We start from the raw sequence: 15,175 nt of genomic DNA on the forward strand, positions 1-15,175 counted from the left end.
CACAACCAACAAAAATTAATACGTTTTATTTCCTTGTCTCTTTTTAACAGCTAATTAAAATGAACTTTCTTTAGTTCAACAGAAAACTTATGTGCACAAAGGGCATTGATTTGTTTTTGATAGGATTACTGAAAGAAAAATGAGCTTTAAAATTAATAGTAGCTGAGAAAAGGGAGTGGTAAGTTAAAACCCTGTGAAGTACTTCATAAAACTCAATTCTGAGAAAGTGCATGGCTGAAGTTCTACATCTACACCCTTTTTTTTATTCTTCATCTAAACCAAACAGTCTTAATGATTTTCATTTCCACTGTGTTTGGAAGGTTAGTGGTGATTCATAAGGCACAAGGCGTTCTTCAGTGTGTGGCATGGGCAGCAGTAAGCTGTGCTTGTCATTAAGCACATCTGTTTCCAGTCAAACAAGCTCAAAACAGTTTACAGCAGATAACATGTATCACAGAGCACTTTTTATTATTTTGCTTGTAAAGTGAATGGATATATTCACTGAGGGGATCAAGTGCCCTTTGTGATTGTTTGAAAAAATTTTTTTTTTCTTGTTACTAGCTTTGCAAGTAATAACCTTAACATTTTAGGTGTGACGAGAACAATTAAATTCCTCAGAATAGAAGAAATGCTGATTTTAAAAAAAAAAATAAAAATGGGTTAATGTGAATTTGGATTAATTGTGAAAGAATGAGTAAAGAGCTTACCCAACAATAGGATAGCTGCATGTCTTTGAAACTCATATCTAGTCCAAGCAACTAGAACATGAAAAAACTGTTGCAACCAATTTTTGACCTGGGCTTTGTTCACACGTCAAAACTTTTTATCTTCAACACTCTTAAAGGAAAAGGAAATTTCTGTGAAAATCTCTGCTGCTTGGCAGTGGGAGCAAGCTTAAAATGTAATTGACAAACCATAGAACAGAACTAGGTTTTGTTCCTTCCTAGAAATTTTTCTTTTCTGTCACTTAAATATTATTTTGTGGAGAAGCAATCTAGAAATTGTTCTTTGAGAACTTACATATTCTGTTGATTTGCAAGAGAAAGACTTTAAGGAGATAAGTCCATCTAATCATTAAAATCCATACTTCCTCGACACTTGATATATTAAGTTTATATAAAGTCACTATATAGTTGATTTTTGAAAATGAAGAAAAGTCAGAGCTTGACCATGATGTCTAATGTGTCACCCGATATGTATGAGATGGGTCCCCATGCAAAGTAACTAACATTCAGAGCTATAACCAAACCACAAGATAAATGAGTAGACCTTATATTTTTGGACTGTCTTCCATGGCCTTCTAACTCTTCTGGAACGGTCAGTACAAAATCTGACATTCATCATTAACTGTCTCCAAAGTTAACTTTCATAATAATGTTTCCTCTGTTTTCTGTCCAAAAATGTTACAGAGGCTAGGGTATAGAATAATTCCAGCCAAAAAAAGAATTCTAGCTGAGGTCAATAATAGTACTGTTTTATATAAGAAAGTGTAGTACTAGGATTTGGTGTCCCTGACATCAGGCCTTTGAACTGATGGAAAGGTAAAATTCCTAGTGTACACCCAATACTTGTTTTTATGACATTAATGATATATAAATGTTATGTAATTCTTTTGATAATTGAAACAAATGTTTAATAATAAATAACTGGTGCTTTATTGAGCAATATAATACGAAGCATTGCTTATTCAGGGAAGGACTGGAATGTTGTACAGGGAAGAACTGGGTAACCTTTCGGACTGGAGCACTTTGGTGAAATTTGCATTTAAAGACTGAGAAAATGTCAGTTTCCAGTGATGGGTTATGACTTTGATGTCAAGACATATTGAGGGAACTGCCTGGCTGGCTTAGTTGGTCAAATGATGGCAGTGATTCAGCAGTGTGATTTAGCTCTAAGGCAAACGTTTCTTAAGTAATATCAAGGAAGCTATTTCCAGGACAAAAAAAAGTATTGATGCATTTGCAAAAGGCAGTGCTAAGCTTTGGAGTCTAGGGTGCAAAAATGAATGGAGGGCTTGTCCTCCACAAGAAGACTGGGCAAGTATGGCTTATTTAGTCTATGAGATGAAACTTAAGAAGAGTTTGTAGATGTATTCTGTCAATACATTATGGATGTAAACATCAGCATAGAAGAGGGAAAGTGGGTGATGACATAAGAAGCTGAGTACAAACTAGCTGTCGATAAATTTAAGCTAGACATTAGCTAGGCAAGCCTAGGACAGGATTTTTCCTACATTACTGAGCTCAGTCTTGTCCTATACTATTACAGATGCTGTTTTGAAAATAAGCATGTTTTTTGCCACAGCTTTCTAAGTCCTGTTAGAAAGTTTTCAGCACCAAAATGAATCTGATTCTGAAACTGCTGTCCACTAAACGAAGTGTGGGTAAAAGGCCCAGGTGTTTTAAAATGGAAGTTGTGTCCATGAATAGGATTGTGTGATCTGGTTAACTCTGACAACACAGAGCTGCTTCATGACCTGGTGATCTGTATGAGTTCTGTGCCCCATTCCTATTCCTGTTACTACATTCAATTTCTAGATGTTGTTTTCCCTGGATAGGTTACTCTTTTAAGACTGTTTTTGAAAATTCCTGATTATGAACAGTGGCCATGTTCCTACTTCATGTTTATCACTTTGCTTGAATGCGTCAACAGTGAATTAGCATGAAATGGTCTGAGAAAAGTGGTTAACATAGATTAATCTATATTCTTCTTTAATCCTTTGAATTTACTTCCTTGACGATACATCAAAGATGAGCTTGGTTCATAAATATGTTTAGAAGATAAGTACAGGAGGGCAAAAGAATCCTGTTTTATGGTCTTTGTAAAGCTCAAAAATAAATCCTTTATATGCAGTAATTGACCTATACGATATGTTTTTCCCAGTTTGTTTCAGATCCTTGTGCCAGCAACCCCTGTCACCATGGTAACTGCAGCACTAGCAGTGATGGCTACCTCTGTCTCTGTAGTGAAGGCTATGAGGGAACAAACTGTGAACACTCATTTCACAGCCTTCCAGTCTCTGAACGCACAGAGTCGACGTCACCAAGACAGAGCAGACCGGTCTCATCCACCTTGGAACCCGACATTGTTCTTCCTCGTTCAAGAGCAACCGTTACGTTACCTACATGGCAGCCGAAAGCGGGACAGAAAGTTGTAGATCTGAAATGGGATGAAACAGAGGTGAGAATATTCTGCCTAAATGAAAATGCACAGAGAGGAACTTTTAAGTGTTATCATTGTTGGGTTCTCATTTGTGCATGATTTCATGGATGTCTACGGGAGAGGACTGAAGATATGATCTCTGCCTTTGGTTAATATGCTAGTAAAATTAAATGCAAAAAAATTTGATACTTGTTAAAAGTAATGGGCTTAAGTTGGCCAACATGTTGTATTGGATATTTCTTTGAAATGGGATAATATAATTTCTTCCAGTCATTTGTATGACACCATACCTCCAACCATCAAATAAATTTAGGAAAAGTAAAGGTTAAAGCAATACCTTTAATATATTTTTTTACTATTTGCGGTTATAATCACATGTTGTTTTGAAAAATACGTGTCCCTGCAGTGTTAAGAAAACACAGCTATTTGAGGATTAAAAGTGGTAGTCAATATATTACACAGTGCACAACTCCAGAGATGCAGTGATGGTGGAGGAAACTTTTAAACATTTGTTGTATCTCAGTAAAATGACAAACTTAACAATATCTGGCAAAACTACAACTGTAAAGCACACAACACATGATCCTTAAGAAATGTGATCTTTACTTTCTACTGTTTTGTACACTGTGTTATTAGTAATTCTTAGATGTCTTGCATTGACTCTGGTATCTGCAAAAAAATAAAGTATCAAAATTAACCCAGTTACCATTAAATATTAATCTTTACATGTGAAAACCAAGTATAGATAGAAAGTATGTTTGCTCACAAACAAAGAAGAATTGATTATTTCTCTCTTGATAACTTTTTCATGTATTAAGTTCATTCTATCACATGACCATCCTCCTCCCTTCTTCTTTGAAGTCCATCACTGCAAGGATGATTTATAGTTCTCTTCACTGTTGTTCTCTTACTTGGAGGTGTGAGACCACTACTTCTGTATATGCTATTCCTACAGCAGTTGGTACTGGAAGTCTCCAACCTGTTCCAGAGATCACCTACCTATAATAATACTATGTATGTGCAAAATGCATCCCAAAGAACAGTCTGCCATAGAAGTGAGCATCTGTTTTGAGGGTAATGGTAGTGTCTTTTTTTTGTTTTTGTTTGGATCGAAGCACCTAGGGGTAATGAAGCTTGTTGGTGGAGAAATATTATCATTTCAGTAGGCAAAGAATTAAAATCTTTGTGACATCTCTTTCTTAATGAAAAATTCATTGTAAAGTAATTTCATTCGAATTTATTCAGGAATAAATAGGTAAAACGTCACCTGTATCTGTTTTTGAAGTGTTTCAAGGAGCGTGATTCTTCTGAGGTGTTTTTACATACTACGTAGTGAGAAAATGAACAGGCATGAGTTTAATGCTGGCAAAAGTATATTTTTCATCATTGTTTGCTAGCCCCCAAAATTTGTTCATGATTTAACTCTAACATTTATTTAAATCAATTTTTTCAAAGTAAAATCAACCTATATAAAATATATGTTTGATGTGTTATGACTCAGATTATATCTGAGGTACCAGTAGTTATAGGGCTGTATCTCATTTTAGTTGGAGTTCTGGTGGACAATGTCTGGAGAAAAGAGCTTTATTTCTTGGAATTCCATCTCCCATATCTGTTATTTTACAGTAGAACATATGTCAGGCGCCAACTATGGAGTTTGAAGAGAGCACTGAAGCAGAAACAAACAATGATCTGCTTTTATTACTTAGTTTAAATGCAGTGTCATCTCTGCATGGGTGCTCCATATGTCCTGATCAATTAAGGGCATGCCCTTCTCTGTACCAGATTTCTCTCATGTGTCTTCTTCAATCTGTGGTCTGGTATTGTATAAGTAACATTTCTGCCTGGTTTGCATTTTAGGTAGATTCACTAAACATTTCAGCCAAACAAATCATTCACAAGTGGGTATTTTAATGGCTGAAATTCACCTTTCTGCATGTCTTCTGTTACCCGAGAAATACATATAGGTCATCAATTGCGACTGCGTTATTAACACTAACATGGAAATTACTTGTTACCTTATTATGAAATTACTTGTGTTGGTATGTTTTTAATATATTGTGATGGATCTTGTTTTTTTCACACTCTTTCTAGTGTAGCATAATGACCTTCTGTTCTTTGGAATTCATAGTGAAAGAGATGCTTATCCGAAAGAAAGATATTTCAGTTGCTGATTCAAGACATTGTCTCTGATCTATATTAAACTAAAGAGAGTTGATTTGCCTGAAGGTCAGTGTTCCAAAGCCTCTTTGGTGGAGGCTTCAAGAATAAAGTGTTAAGCAGGAAAATACTGCTTTTCCTCATAGCTTTAAAAGCTTTGCAAAGCTTGATCCTTTCTTGCCCTCCTAAAAGGAAAAAAATAAAGTAACTGTAGGTTTTGTATTGCAAAAATCTACTGTTTTGATCTTCCTTGAGATTCAGAGGCAAAAAAGGCTGCTATTATTATGTGCTTTTTTTTTTATTTTAATCTTCCAAGTCAGCCTGTTTCTCACATTATTCTATACTGATACTGCAAGTGAACTAATGTTCTTCATACTCTTTGGTCTGTCTGCTCAGTGAGAAATTTTGCCAGACCTCTCCAAATGAAAACTCTCACTGTCTTGCAAGGATGAAGTTTCCATGGAAGCATTTTCAGGAATTTTTGGAAACTCAAAAAGTGAACACCTGAGAGAAGTAAACTAAGAGAGGCATGATGTATGGTTACAGTTGGACATTTTTTCTGTATTCCTTAGATACTAGGGATATACTTGGTAGTGCTTGCTTGACTGAACCTGCTGGGTGATGTCTGCACCAGCAGACAACATACAGATGTCTTTGGGTACAGGTTCATTTCTTAGAGAGCTCGTGCTATAAGAAATTAATCTTTTCCTGATATGCAAATTAAGGGCTACAAACACAGATCATTGAGATCTTGTCTGTTGGTTTCTTTAGTATAATAGGACTTTATCCTTGTGCTCAGCTGTTGAAAGAGAGCTTTTTTCCCTACTTTGGGCAACTGACTTGTTCCATTTTGCAAGAAAGATACCACTAGCAATCCACATTTGCCCAGTTCAGTGATCTTTTGTGTCACAGTGTAGAAAAGACACATATTAGCCAATAATAGAAGAAAAAAAGAAACCATCTCCTTAATCCTACTCAGCTAACAACCAACAAAGGTATCTGTGTACAAAATCAACTGTAAGAATACCAGTACCATACTCTTATATATTACTTTTCCTTAATAGCTCTCAAATTTTTTTCAAAGGAAATCAGCAGTATTATTCACATTTTACAGATGGAGACACTGAAGCACAGAGCAGTAAAGTGATTTGCCAGGTGCGCAGCCAGGAATTAGAATGCTAAGCACGTGAGTCCTAGTCTTCTAACCTTTTATTTATACTGCAATACTACTGCTCAGATTCAAGCTTTTGGAACTAGTTATTAGAGGCTACAATAAACTTGTAATTCCCCTTGCAGTGGGGACAGCATTTGTTTTATGTGTGTTTGTAGTCAGTAAATTATAAGCCTTTAAAAGGAGTATGTCTGGGTCAGGTGGAAAATCCTGAAAGAGAGTGCTCCTGCTCTGCAGCAATGGAATATGCTTAAGGAATAACTCTGCTTGAAACAGACACCTTTGAATCTTTGCTTTATGTGTTGCTAAATGTGCATTTTTTGCCAAAGCATGCTACAGGTGCAGAAGGAGGCTGAAACAGAATCATGGAGGAGAGATCCATTTAAGGTTGCTAAATACATAGAAACTCCATCCTTAGAAATGATGGCTTAGGAGAATCTTTAACATGGAAATGGGTGGCGGCTGGAGGAAATACGCTTGCCCTTTTCTTACCATATTTTCTTTGCATTCCTTCTTATGATTACTGTTGGAGCTAAAGTACTGGAATATGTATACTTCTGGTTTGACTTAGGACAGCTCTTATACCTGTATATAAGATTTGTTCTGGAAACCTCTATTATTTTTCTTTTGTTTTCAGAAAAAGATATCATACAAACAAATAAGGAAACTGAAGGAAACATAGATTTTGCTAGAATAATCTTAACTTTCTCCTAGGATAAATCTGTAACTTCACTAAATCTCTCCTCTACAATATTTGTGTATGGAACTTTCTGTACAAACACCATTCTCATAGACAACTTGGTGTAACCATCTCTGGATTTTTATTTATTTTCAAAACACACAAAAAAAGCCTCTAAAAGCTCAATATGCTCAAACAAAACTTATGTGAAATTCACACAAACCTTAGTTTAGTATGTTCCATTCCTAAAAGATGTTTAATGCATAGTCATAAATACTAGCTTTCCTAAAATCAAAACTCTCGTATCCCCTTTAAGGACAGAAATACCGTATAGAAGATTCTAGTGAATGCAATTATGTCAAGCTACCGAAGCTCTGCTTGTCTGAATCTATATTGGTGGGTGGGCTCAGGACTTTTGGTTATCCAGTGCTGTCTTTAAAAAGTGTCTGGATTCTTAACTACTCCTTCAATAATCATCCCATCTTGAAGTCTTTGAAAGTCTGAGCAAAAAACCCCGCGTGATATGTTTACTGCCTTTTAGTGTTTTGGTGTACAAATACCTATGGCTGACTTGATAGACTTTAGTTGAAGTTTACGTCCTAGCTTACTCTCAGTGACCTGAGCTCATACACTGTATGTAAAGATTTGACTATGTAGAATTTTTGCTCAGTGAGCTTGTTTCCACAGTATTTACCTTTATTATTCAGAACAGCTCCATACACTCTGGAATAAGAAATGACCATTATTTGTTCAAGGAAGTAACATTTATTGAATGACCGTAGCATGGTTTAACCAGAGGGCAGGCAGCTAAGCCCCACACAGCCACTTGCTCACTCCCCCACCCAGTGGGATAGGGGAGAGAACTGGAAGAGTAAAAGTGTGAAAACTCATGGGTGGAGATAGAGACAGTTTAAAAAAAGGGAGAAAAAGAAAACAACAAAGAAAAAAACCCCAAACAAAACAAAGAAAAACAAGTGATGCAAAAAATGCCAATTGCTCACCACCAGCTGCCCTGGCCAGCTTCCACCCCCCACTCCCTAGTTTTATTGCTGAGCATGACATCATATGGTATGGGATGTCGCTTGGGGTCAGGTGTCCCAGCTGTGTCCCCCCAAACTTGTTGTGCACCCCCAGCCTACTTGCTGGCAGGGCAGTCTAAGAAGCAGAAAAGGCTGTGACTCTGTAAGCACTGTTCAGCAATAACTAAAACATCCCTGTGTTATCAACAGTGTTTTCATCATGAATCCAAAACATAGCACCATGCAAGCTACTGTGAGGAAAATCAACTCTATTCTAGCCAAAACCAGTACAGACTGTTTGTCAGATTTTATGAAGTTGACATTGATTTTGGTGGTCAGCTTGAGATAAAAAGGCATCTGGCTAATATGATTACCCAGATAATCTATCTGAGAAAGTGTCATTGTGTAAGATAACCTACTGTGCCTGCTGAAGCATCTACTTGTTAAGCCATGACAGAAATACAGAGTTTTAATAGTGTTATCTAGAGGATTGCCATGCATCAGAATGCCCTGGATCCTCTTGGCAGTGTGATCACTGACACTACAAAGTGGCTTTTGCTCAGATGGGCAAAGACAGACAAACTGCCAGTGATAGAATTTGCTGGGTGGATATGCAGCCTTCCTTACATCATGTTTCAGTGCTACAATAACTGGCAAGCCTTCTTCATTTGATACTGTTTTTGGATGCAGTCTGTCAGTCTTCCCTTGGTGTTCTTCAGAGAGGCACTACTCCTACTCTAAACACTTTTGCTTTTTTCTTCCACTGGTGAGATATGTTATAAGTAAGCCTTTATTTTCTTTTGGTTCTGGTTTTCTTTCAAGCATTGTCCCATATGAAACTCTGGGGGGTAGAAACAAATACGCTCATGTGGAGGTTAAACTGTGTGACACTAGATTTTCAGAAGCGGTAGTTTTTCCATGCTACAGGGCAAAGGAACTGCTTTTCTTTCTTTTATAATTTTGTTCTGTCTGAATGGGATTTCTGTGCCAGAAATGATCCTGGTTTATTGCTTGGCATCTTGACTACAAGAAGATAGTAATTGATCCCCCCTCTGATGGTTCTACTATAGTGCCTTTTATTTTCCTGCTTCTCTTTTCCCTTTTTGATTTTTTGCAGACAGCTGTTCAAGATCTTATAGTCAGGATCTAACCTGTTTTATTTCTCTCACATACTATTTTTCCCTCGCTTAAGGAAGGCTGACAAACATGTTATATTTCTTAGAAAATAAGAGATACCTCTTGCCACCCTTGAAGGTTGGAAAAGAAGAAATCCTGCAGGCCTTATTCTGATGGAAAAGTAGTTATATGTTCAGAAAAGGCAAACCTGCACGTTATAAAACTTTCTTTGTTGACTTGAAAGTTAATATAGAATCCCTTGGAAGAAAATCAGAAAGAGTTAGTGTTTGCAAAAGCATTCCTCATAATGCATTCATCGTCACAGTTTCTGTCCTACTGAAGAAATGAAAGGTTATCTTTCTTAATGACCATGTCAATTTTCATGGGAGACCACCCCAGAACATAGCCTTGTTTTTCTCAAAGAACTCATTTTCACAGTTGCCATTAACATAATGTCTTTTCAAATATGTTTAGATTTTTAAGCATAAAGTTTTTTCTTTTAAGCACTGATCTTTTCTGTAAGATGAGTTTGTATTCATCTCTTATTTAGTTCAAGAATGATGTGTGGAAATGATGGGTGCGTTTGTGTATTCTGTTTAATTCCAGACTAATTTGCCCCACTTTGCTTTGGCTGCAGGACCGTGCAGATTTCTTCGTTGCTCCATTAGGAGGTAAAAACAGGAGAAGGCTTTTTGAGATGGAAATAGGAGATTAACCAAAGAGAATCTTTGAGGAAGGTGTCAGGTAAAAAACCACAGGCATCTGTGTGCGCGTGAGTGTGCGCACACATGTGCACATACATGTTTGTGTAACCTTTGGGGATATTTTCAAAATGAAGCACTCGTATGTAAGAGTGGGGTTTTGTGAAAGCTGTGATGTCCCTGAAGTTAATGGCAGTTTATGGGAAAGACTTAGTAGGCAACTGGCTATGGGGTGGGTTTTTACTCACAGAATCACAGTGTAGGTGAAGTTGGAAGGGACCTCTGGAGATTGTCTAGTCCAACCCCCTTACTCAAACAAGGTCAGCTAGAGTGGGTTGCTCAGAACTGTGTTCAGTTGAGTCTTAAATACCTTCAGGGTGGAGGGTCCATAAGATGCCTGGGTAGCCTCTTCCAGTGTTTGGAAGTATCTGCTAGTTTTCAGAAATATTCATTAATATCTTATTAATAGGGTAGTGAGGAATTGCTAAGGCTAATGCGAATTTGGTCATTCCACTTACAGACCACTTTTAGGTTTGAGGAAAGTGTGGCATGTTTTGCAAGAAGTAAAAGCCTTCTGCAATTCTTTAAACCCAGGAGGCTGAGATACAAAAGAAATGCAAACATATATCATGGTAGCAGAATGGCTGTATTTTGCACTGTTCAGGATTAGTCTGCCCATGTTGATAAGGCCTTGTCGAATTACAAATGTCTGGTCAGCTTTCCAAGAAACATACTGTAAAATTTCATATACAACAAATATCTTCAGAGAACTACTCTCAGCAGTAAGAGGCTGCGTATATGTATCCTGGCATAAATGCAGACTTAGAGTCTGTATGTTAATTTCTTAGCCTCGTTGAATTAAAGGCTAGTACACTTAATTTATCAAAGTAATAAAGGCACTCATGAAAATATTGCCTTGGGATTTACGTATGCATTTTAGCACTTGCTGAACTAATTGTATATCTCATTATTCTGGTTGGTGTGTAAGGCAGGAGAGTATCTGTACAATTCACACTATTTATTTTTTTCAGAAAAGTGGTAATACAGAAGAACAGTCTGTTGCTCTCTTCTTAGGTACCACACATGATTACCTTTGCAATCTAATCTGTACTATGGCTATGGCCTGGTAAGGTAATCTTCCAGACAAGTCACTGCTGTCCTGTTAAGGTCCAGGTAGAGATTATAGGAATAGGTACTCTTCTGGAGATTTCACTCTTGCTTTCTCAGATAATGGTGGTCTTTTGCCCATGTAAAGACTTGGAAAATTAACACTGTTAAAACATTTAAAGGAGAAATGTAGCTTTAATGTATTATGGTCTTTTTTAAAAAACAAGAACATGATTTAGATGCAAGCTTACAGAACATGTATGTAAAGAGGTATTCTGTATTTCCTATCAGCAATTCGATATTTAAGCGTTTTAACTCTAAGTAATTTATTGAAGAGCTGCTCTTCAATATAGTCTGTGCTGATGTAGGAGCTTATCTTTGTAAGCAGCTCCTAAATGTACTTTCGGCTCTGGCAGGTGCATGAAGGTTTCGTTTTCTTTGGTAACTATTTTTAAAATAGCTGCATCATTTGTGTTGTATCTATAAGTCTGTTCCCCAAGGACCTTCCTTGCTGGCTTAAAGGTTCTGTACTATTAAATGCTTCAGAGGAATTTTGGAAGAGTTTGATGTCATTGCAGTTATATGTAATGTTTTTTTAAGATTGTCTTTAAATGACTTTAGATGGTCTGTTTGTATTTATTACTTTAGCCATCTCACTTTTTAAATTTTAAAGAGGAATTAGGATAGGAATGCTCTTTATTTTACCCTCTGAAAATCATTTAAGTATATTTTCTGGTAAGTTCTACTTTAAATATCTCCTACCAGTTCTAGCAGCTGCCTTTTTTTTTTTTTTTTTTTTTGCAAGTGAGGCTTACAGATTGCTTTCATCTTCTGAGTGTCAATTCTTATTGTAACGTATTGGTCTGCTTTGCCCTCATTCTTCATTCTTTCAGTTTTGCGGAGAGCCCTGTTAAAACAGGAGAGAGACATACTTAAAAATCTTTGTACAAATTTCCCACGGCTGTGGAAAAACTGTGTAATTTGTTTCCTAATTCAGGTGTCAAAGCTGCAATTTTTGTCTCCATAGTATTTGTCTGAAATAGGACACTGCTGGAACCATTTTTTGTTCCTTATGAGAGCTGCCGCTTCTTCCTGTGGTTTTTGTCTGACCCAACTACCAGTTTTTTCAATTAAAAAAAAAAAAAAAGCAAGCGAATTTCAGCTGTTGTAAAATCCTGTTTTTTAGTGTACTACTGGTTTAGATGATTATTTTATCAGATTCCTAGAGCATGAAGTCAGGGCCAATTACAAATGGAGTTCCTAGATAAAGACATCAAACATTACAGATCTCTTAATAGAAGAGTCAAAATCCTGCATTTTGCCTTTTGCTCTTTTGATTACCATTGAAATATTTCCTACATGTGCTTTTCATGCTGAGTAGTCCTTAATTCTGATGTGTTTGCAAACCAAAGTTGTCTTGGTTTGTTTTTTCCTTTTTCACAAGGTTAAATCTTGGCTCTTGTTATGCCGCCATTTTGTTCAGCTCTTGCTTCTTAAGTTTTTTGTTGTTTTTTTATTCTAGTTTCAGAGAGATCAATACCCTTTAATTTAAAAAACCTCTAATATTGAATATTAAGGTAAATGAAATGCTTAAATTACATTTTTCCCCCTTGTGTTGCAAGGTAATAAATGCATGAAATTGTAAAACTATATAAATATTTGAAAAGCGGTTGTAGTTTTAGATGTAGTATAAGACTCTGTGAGACTAGAGAAGTTGATTTCTTTTCTTTTTTCCTTGTTCCAGTAGGCATATAGATTCTCAAAGAAAATGAAAGTTTAAATGTTGGCAAATATAAAAGGAAGAGTGTCAGCCAAACTAACTTTGGATTCATTGTGCTTTGAATGTTAGCTCCATAATTTTGACTTCCAAGATTGAAAAATTGTAATGGATATATTATCTTTTTAAAAAATTTATTTGAACAAATACAATAAAATTACAGCTCGCTTTATTTTCATAAACTACATGTATTCATATTACCTGTGCCAGAGAATTCAACAATGAATTGAGTAATCTAAACATTTTTGGGAAATGTGAATACTGAGTGTTTGTCTTGCCTGAGTCAGAATCAACTCTGAGTCTCCTAAAATTATTACTTGCATCATATTCTGGACTTCCGTTGTTCATGTTTTCATAGGTGATTCATAGTAACATTTAATATATGAATTTTAATTTTACTTAAATTTACAAATTAGGTTCTGGCTTTTTCCTTGATGGATGATTAATCCACTGAAGTGTGACAGGTTGCATTTTCACTTTGCCAATAAGGTTGACGTAAAAAGGTTGCACACGTATTCTAGATGACTGAAAAAATAACACTGCAGAATCTGCCTAGCAATTTGAAGATGAAGCTGACTGATTTTTTTTTTTTTTACAGTGTGATATTTCATAGGCAAGCTGATGAAGATACCTGAAAACTACTTAATTAAAAATACTGATGATGTTAATTTAGGCAACAGAAAGACTCAATTATGCCACATAAAATATTACTTATTTGAAATAAAGGTACCATTGGAAACGCTAATGGTTTTCAAACTGCCTTTATAAAATTACTACTTTACAAGATATGAATAATTAAGGAGTCTGTCTGTGATTCCTCTGTGTTGTATGGCATCCTGTATGGTGTCTTGATCTAGTTAATACAGTAAATGATTTGTATGCCTAGTAGGCATCACAGATTTGGAAATACGTCCTTTCACTCTCAACTGTGCTCGTAATTTTTTTCCATCTGAAAGCACTGTTTGTCCAAGCAACTTTTACTTGGAAAGAATAGTAATGGGCAAGTGGGAGAGTATTTTTTTCAAGTAATCTGTGTTTGGAAAAAAACATATTTCAATATAGTAGGAAGACTATCAGTATGTGCTATTATAAATCTTCCAAGATCACCTAAATTAATGCTGCAATATTTCTTGGATGTGGCAAATGTTAGAGCTTTATTTATTATTTTAAAAGACCAGAAGGCTATTCATCTTTTTCTAAACATGGTCACTTTTAAAGGAAGATGCCTTTAGAAGTTCACACTTATGTGCAGGAAGTTTTTATTAAAACAAAAACCTAAAAGGATGGTTATGTGAATTTTCAGGACGTCTGTTGATAGCATCAATGTTTTGTTGAATGTTTTGGTCCATCCTGCTGATTTTTAAAAGATGACTGCTGGAGTATTAGTCTTATTTTTTAAAAATTCTTTCATGTTTTTTGGTCACATTTTCTGGTTTAATGTTGAATGTAACTATTTTTATTTTCAGATAACCCCAGATGTGGCTTGTGGAAATGCCAGTTCCAATACCTCTGCTGGAGGCCGGCTTATCTCCTTTGAAGTTCCACAGAATACATCAATAAAGTAAGAATATTTGTCATTTGTGACAAAATATAATTTTTTTTTAAATTTTAATTTGCGTGGATATTTTAGACAACAGTTTTTCACATAGGCAGATTTGTCAGATGGCTAAAAGTATATGAAAGAACTTCAGACAGACTTCAGGCATCTAGCAGTGCCACCACATCTCTTTGCTTGATATAATTTTTCCCACATATTTAATGTTTTAGAAGATGTAAGCATGTAAACTGTCTCTGGGCTATCAGAATGCATTAGAAATTGGGGCAGACGTGTTGAAGATGTCAGTTTAGCGAATGTACGACATTTCCTGTCTCCTTCATGCAGTAAACACTTTTCCCCCCTTTTAATCTCAAGATGCACTTGCTGGTAGAAAGTGTTATCGTTGTCTATATAAATGCAGGTATTTTGTGCATTCGTATTTTATTTCTGGATTATTGCTTTGGGTGTCATCATCAGCTGTGAAATGTTTGTGTATGTCCTACAAACCACATTTCTCAAAAATTTCAATTTATTCTGTTTTATTCACTTTTCAAACTCATGCTTTTTCAATCAAATACTTGCCTTGTTACTGTTAATTAACAGAACCTGACTTCCTGGAAAGATCTGATTCTTTCAGCTGGGATTGAGACATTTTCTTATTGGAAATTTTATTTTAAATAAAAATCTGCCAACGTAGTTCTCTGGCTCACAGCTTTACTGCAATTTTAGACTTAGATTTTCCCCAA

The 15,175-nt window shown here is 35.9% G+C and overlaps 1 protein-coding gene across 1 annotated transcript in view; it reads left to right on the forward strand.

Moving 5' to 3' along the window:
* DNER (delta/notch like EGF repeat containing) overlaps positions 1-15,175 on the forward strand; it is a 135,090-nt gene that overhangs the window by 49,287 nt on the left and 70,628 nt on the right. The window contains exons 2-3 of the mRNA XM_075033252.1: positions 2,884-3,180; positions 14,359-14,453. Coding sequence (XP_074889353.1) covers positions 2,884-3,180; positions 14,359-14,453 — 392 coding nt within the window. The remainder of the gene's footprint in view (positions 1-2,883; positions 3,181-14,358; positions 14,454-15,175) is intronic.

This window comes from Buteo buteo, chromosome 7 (assembly GCF_964188355.1).
Source record: "Buteo buteo chromosome 7, bButBut1.hap1.1, whole genome shotgun sequence".
Taxonomy (NCBI): Eukaryota; Metazoa; Chordata; class Aves; order Accipitriformes; family Accipitridae; genus Buteo; species Buteo buteo.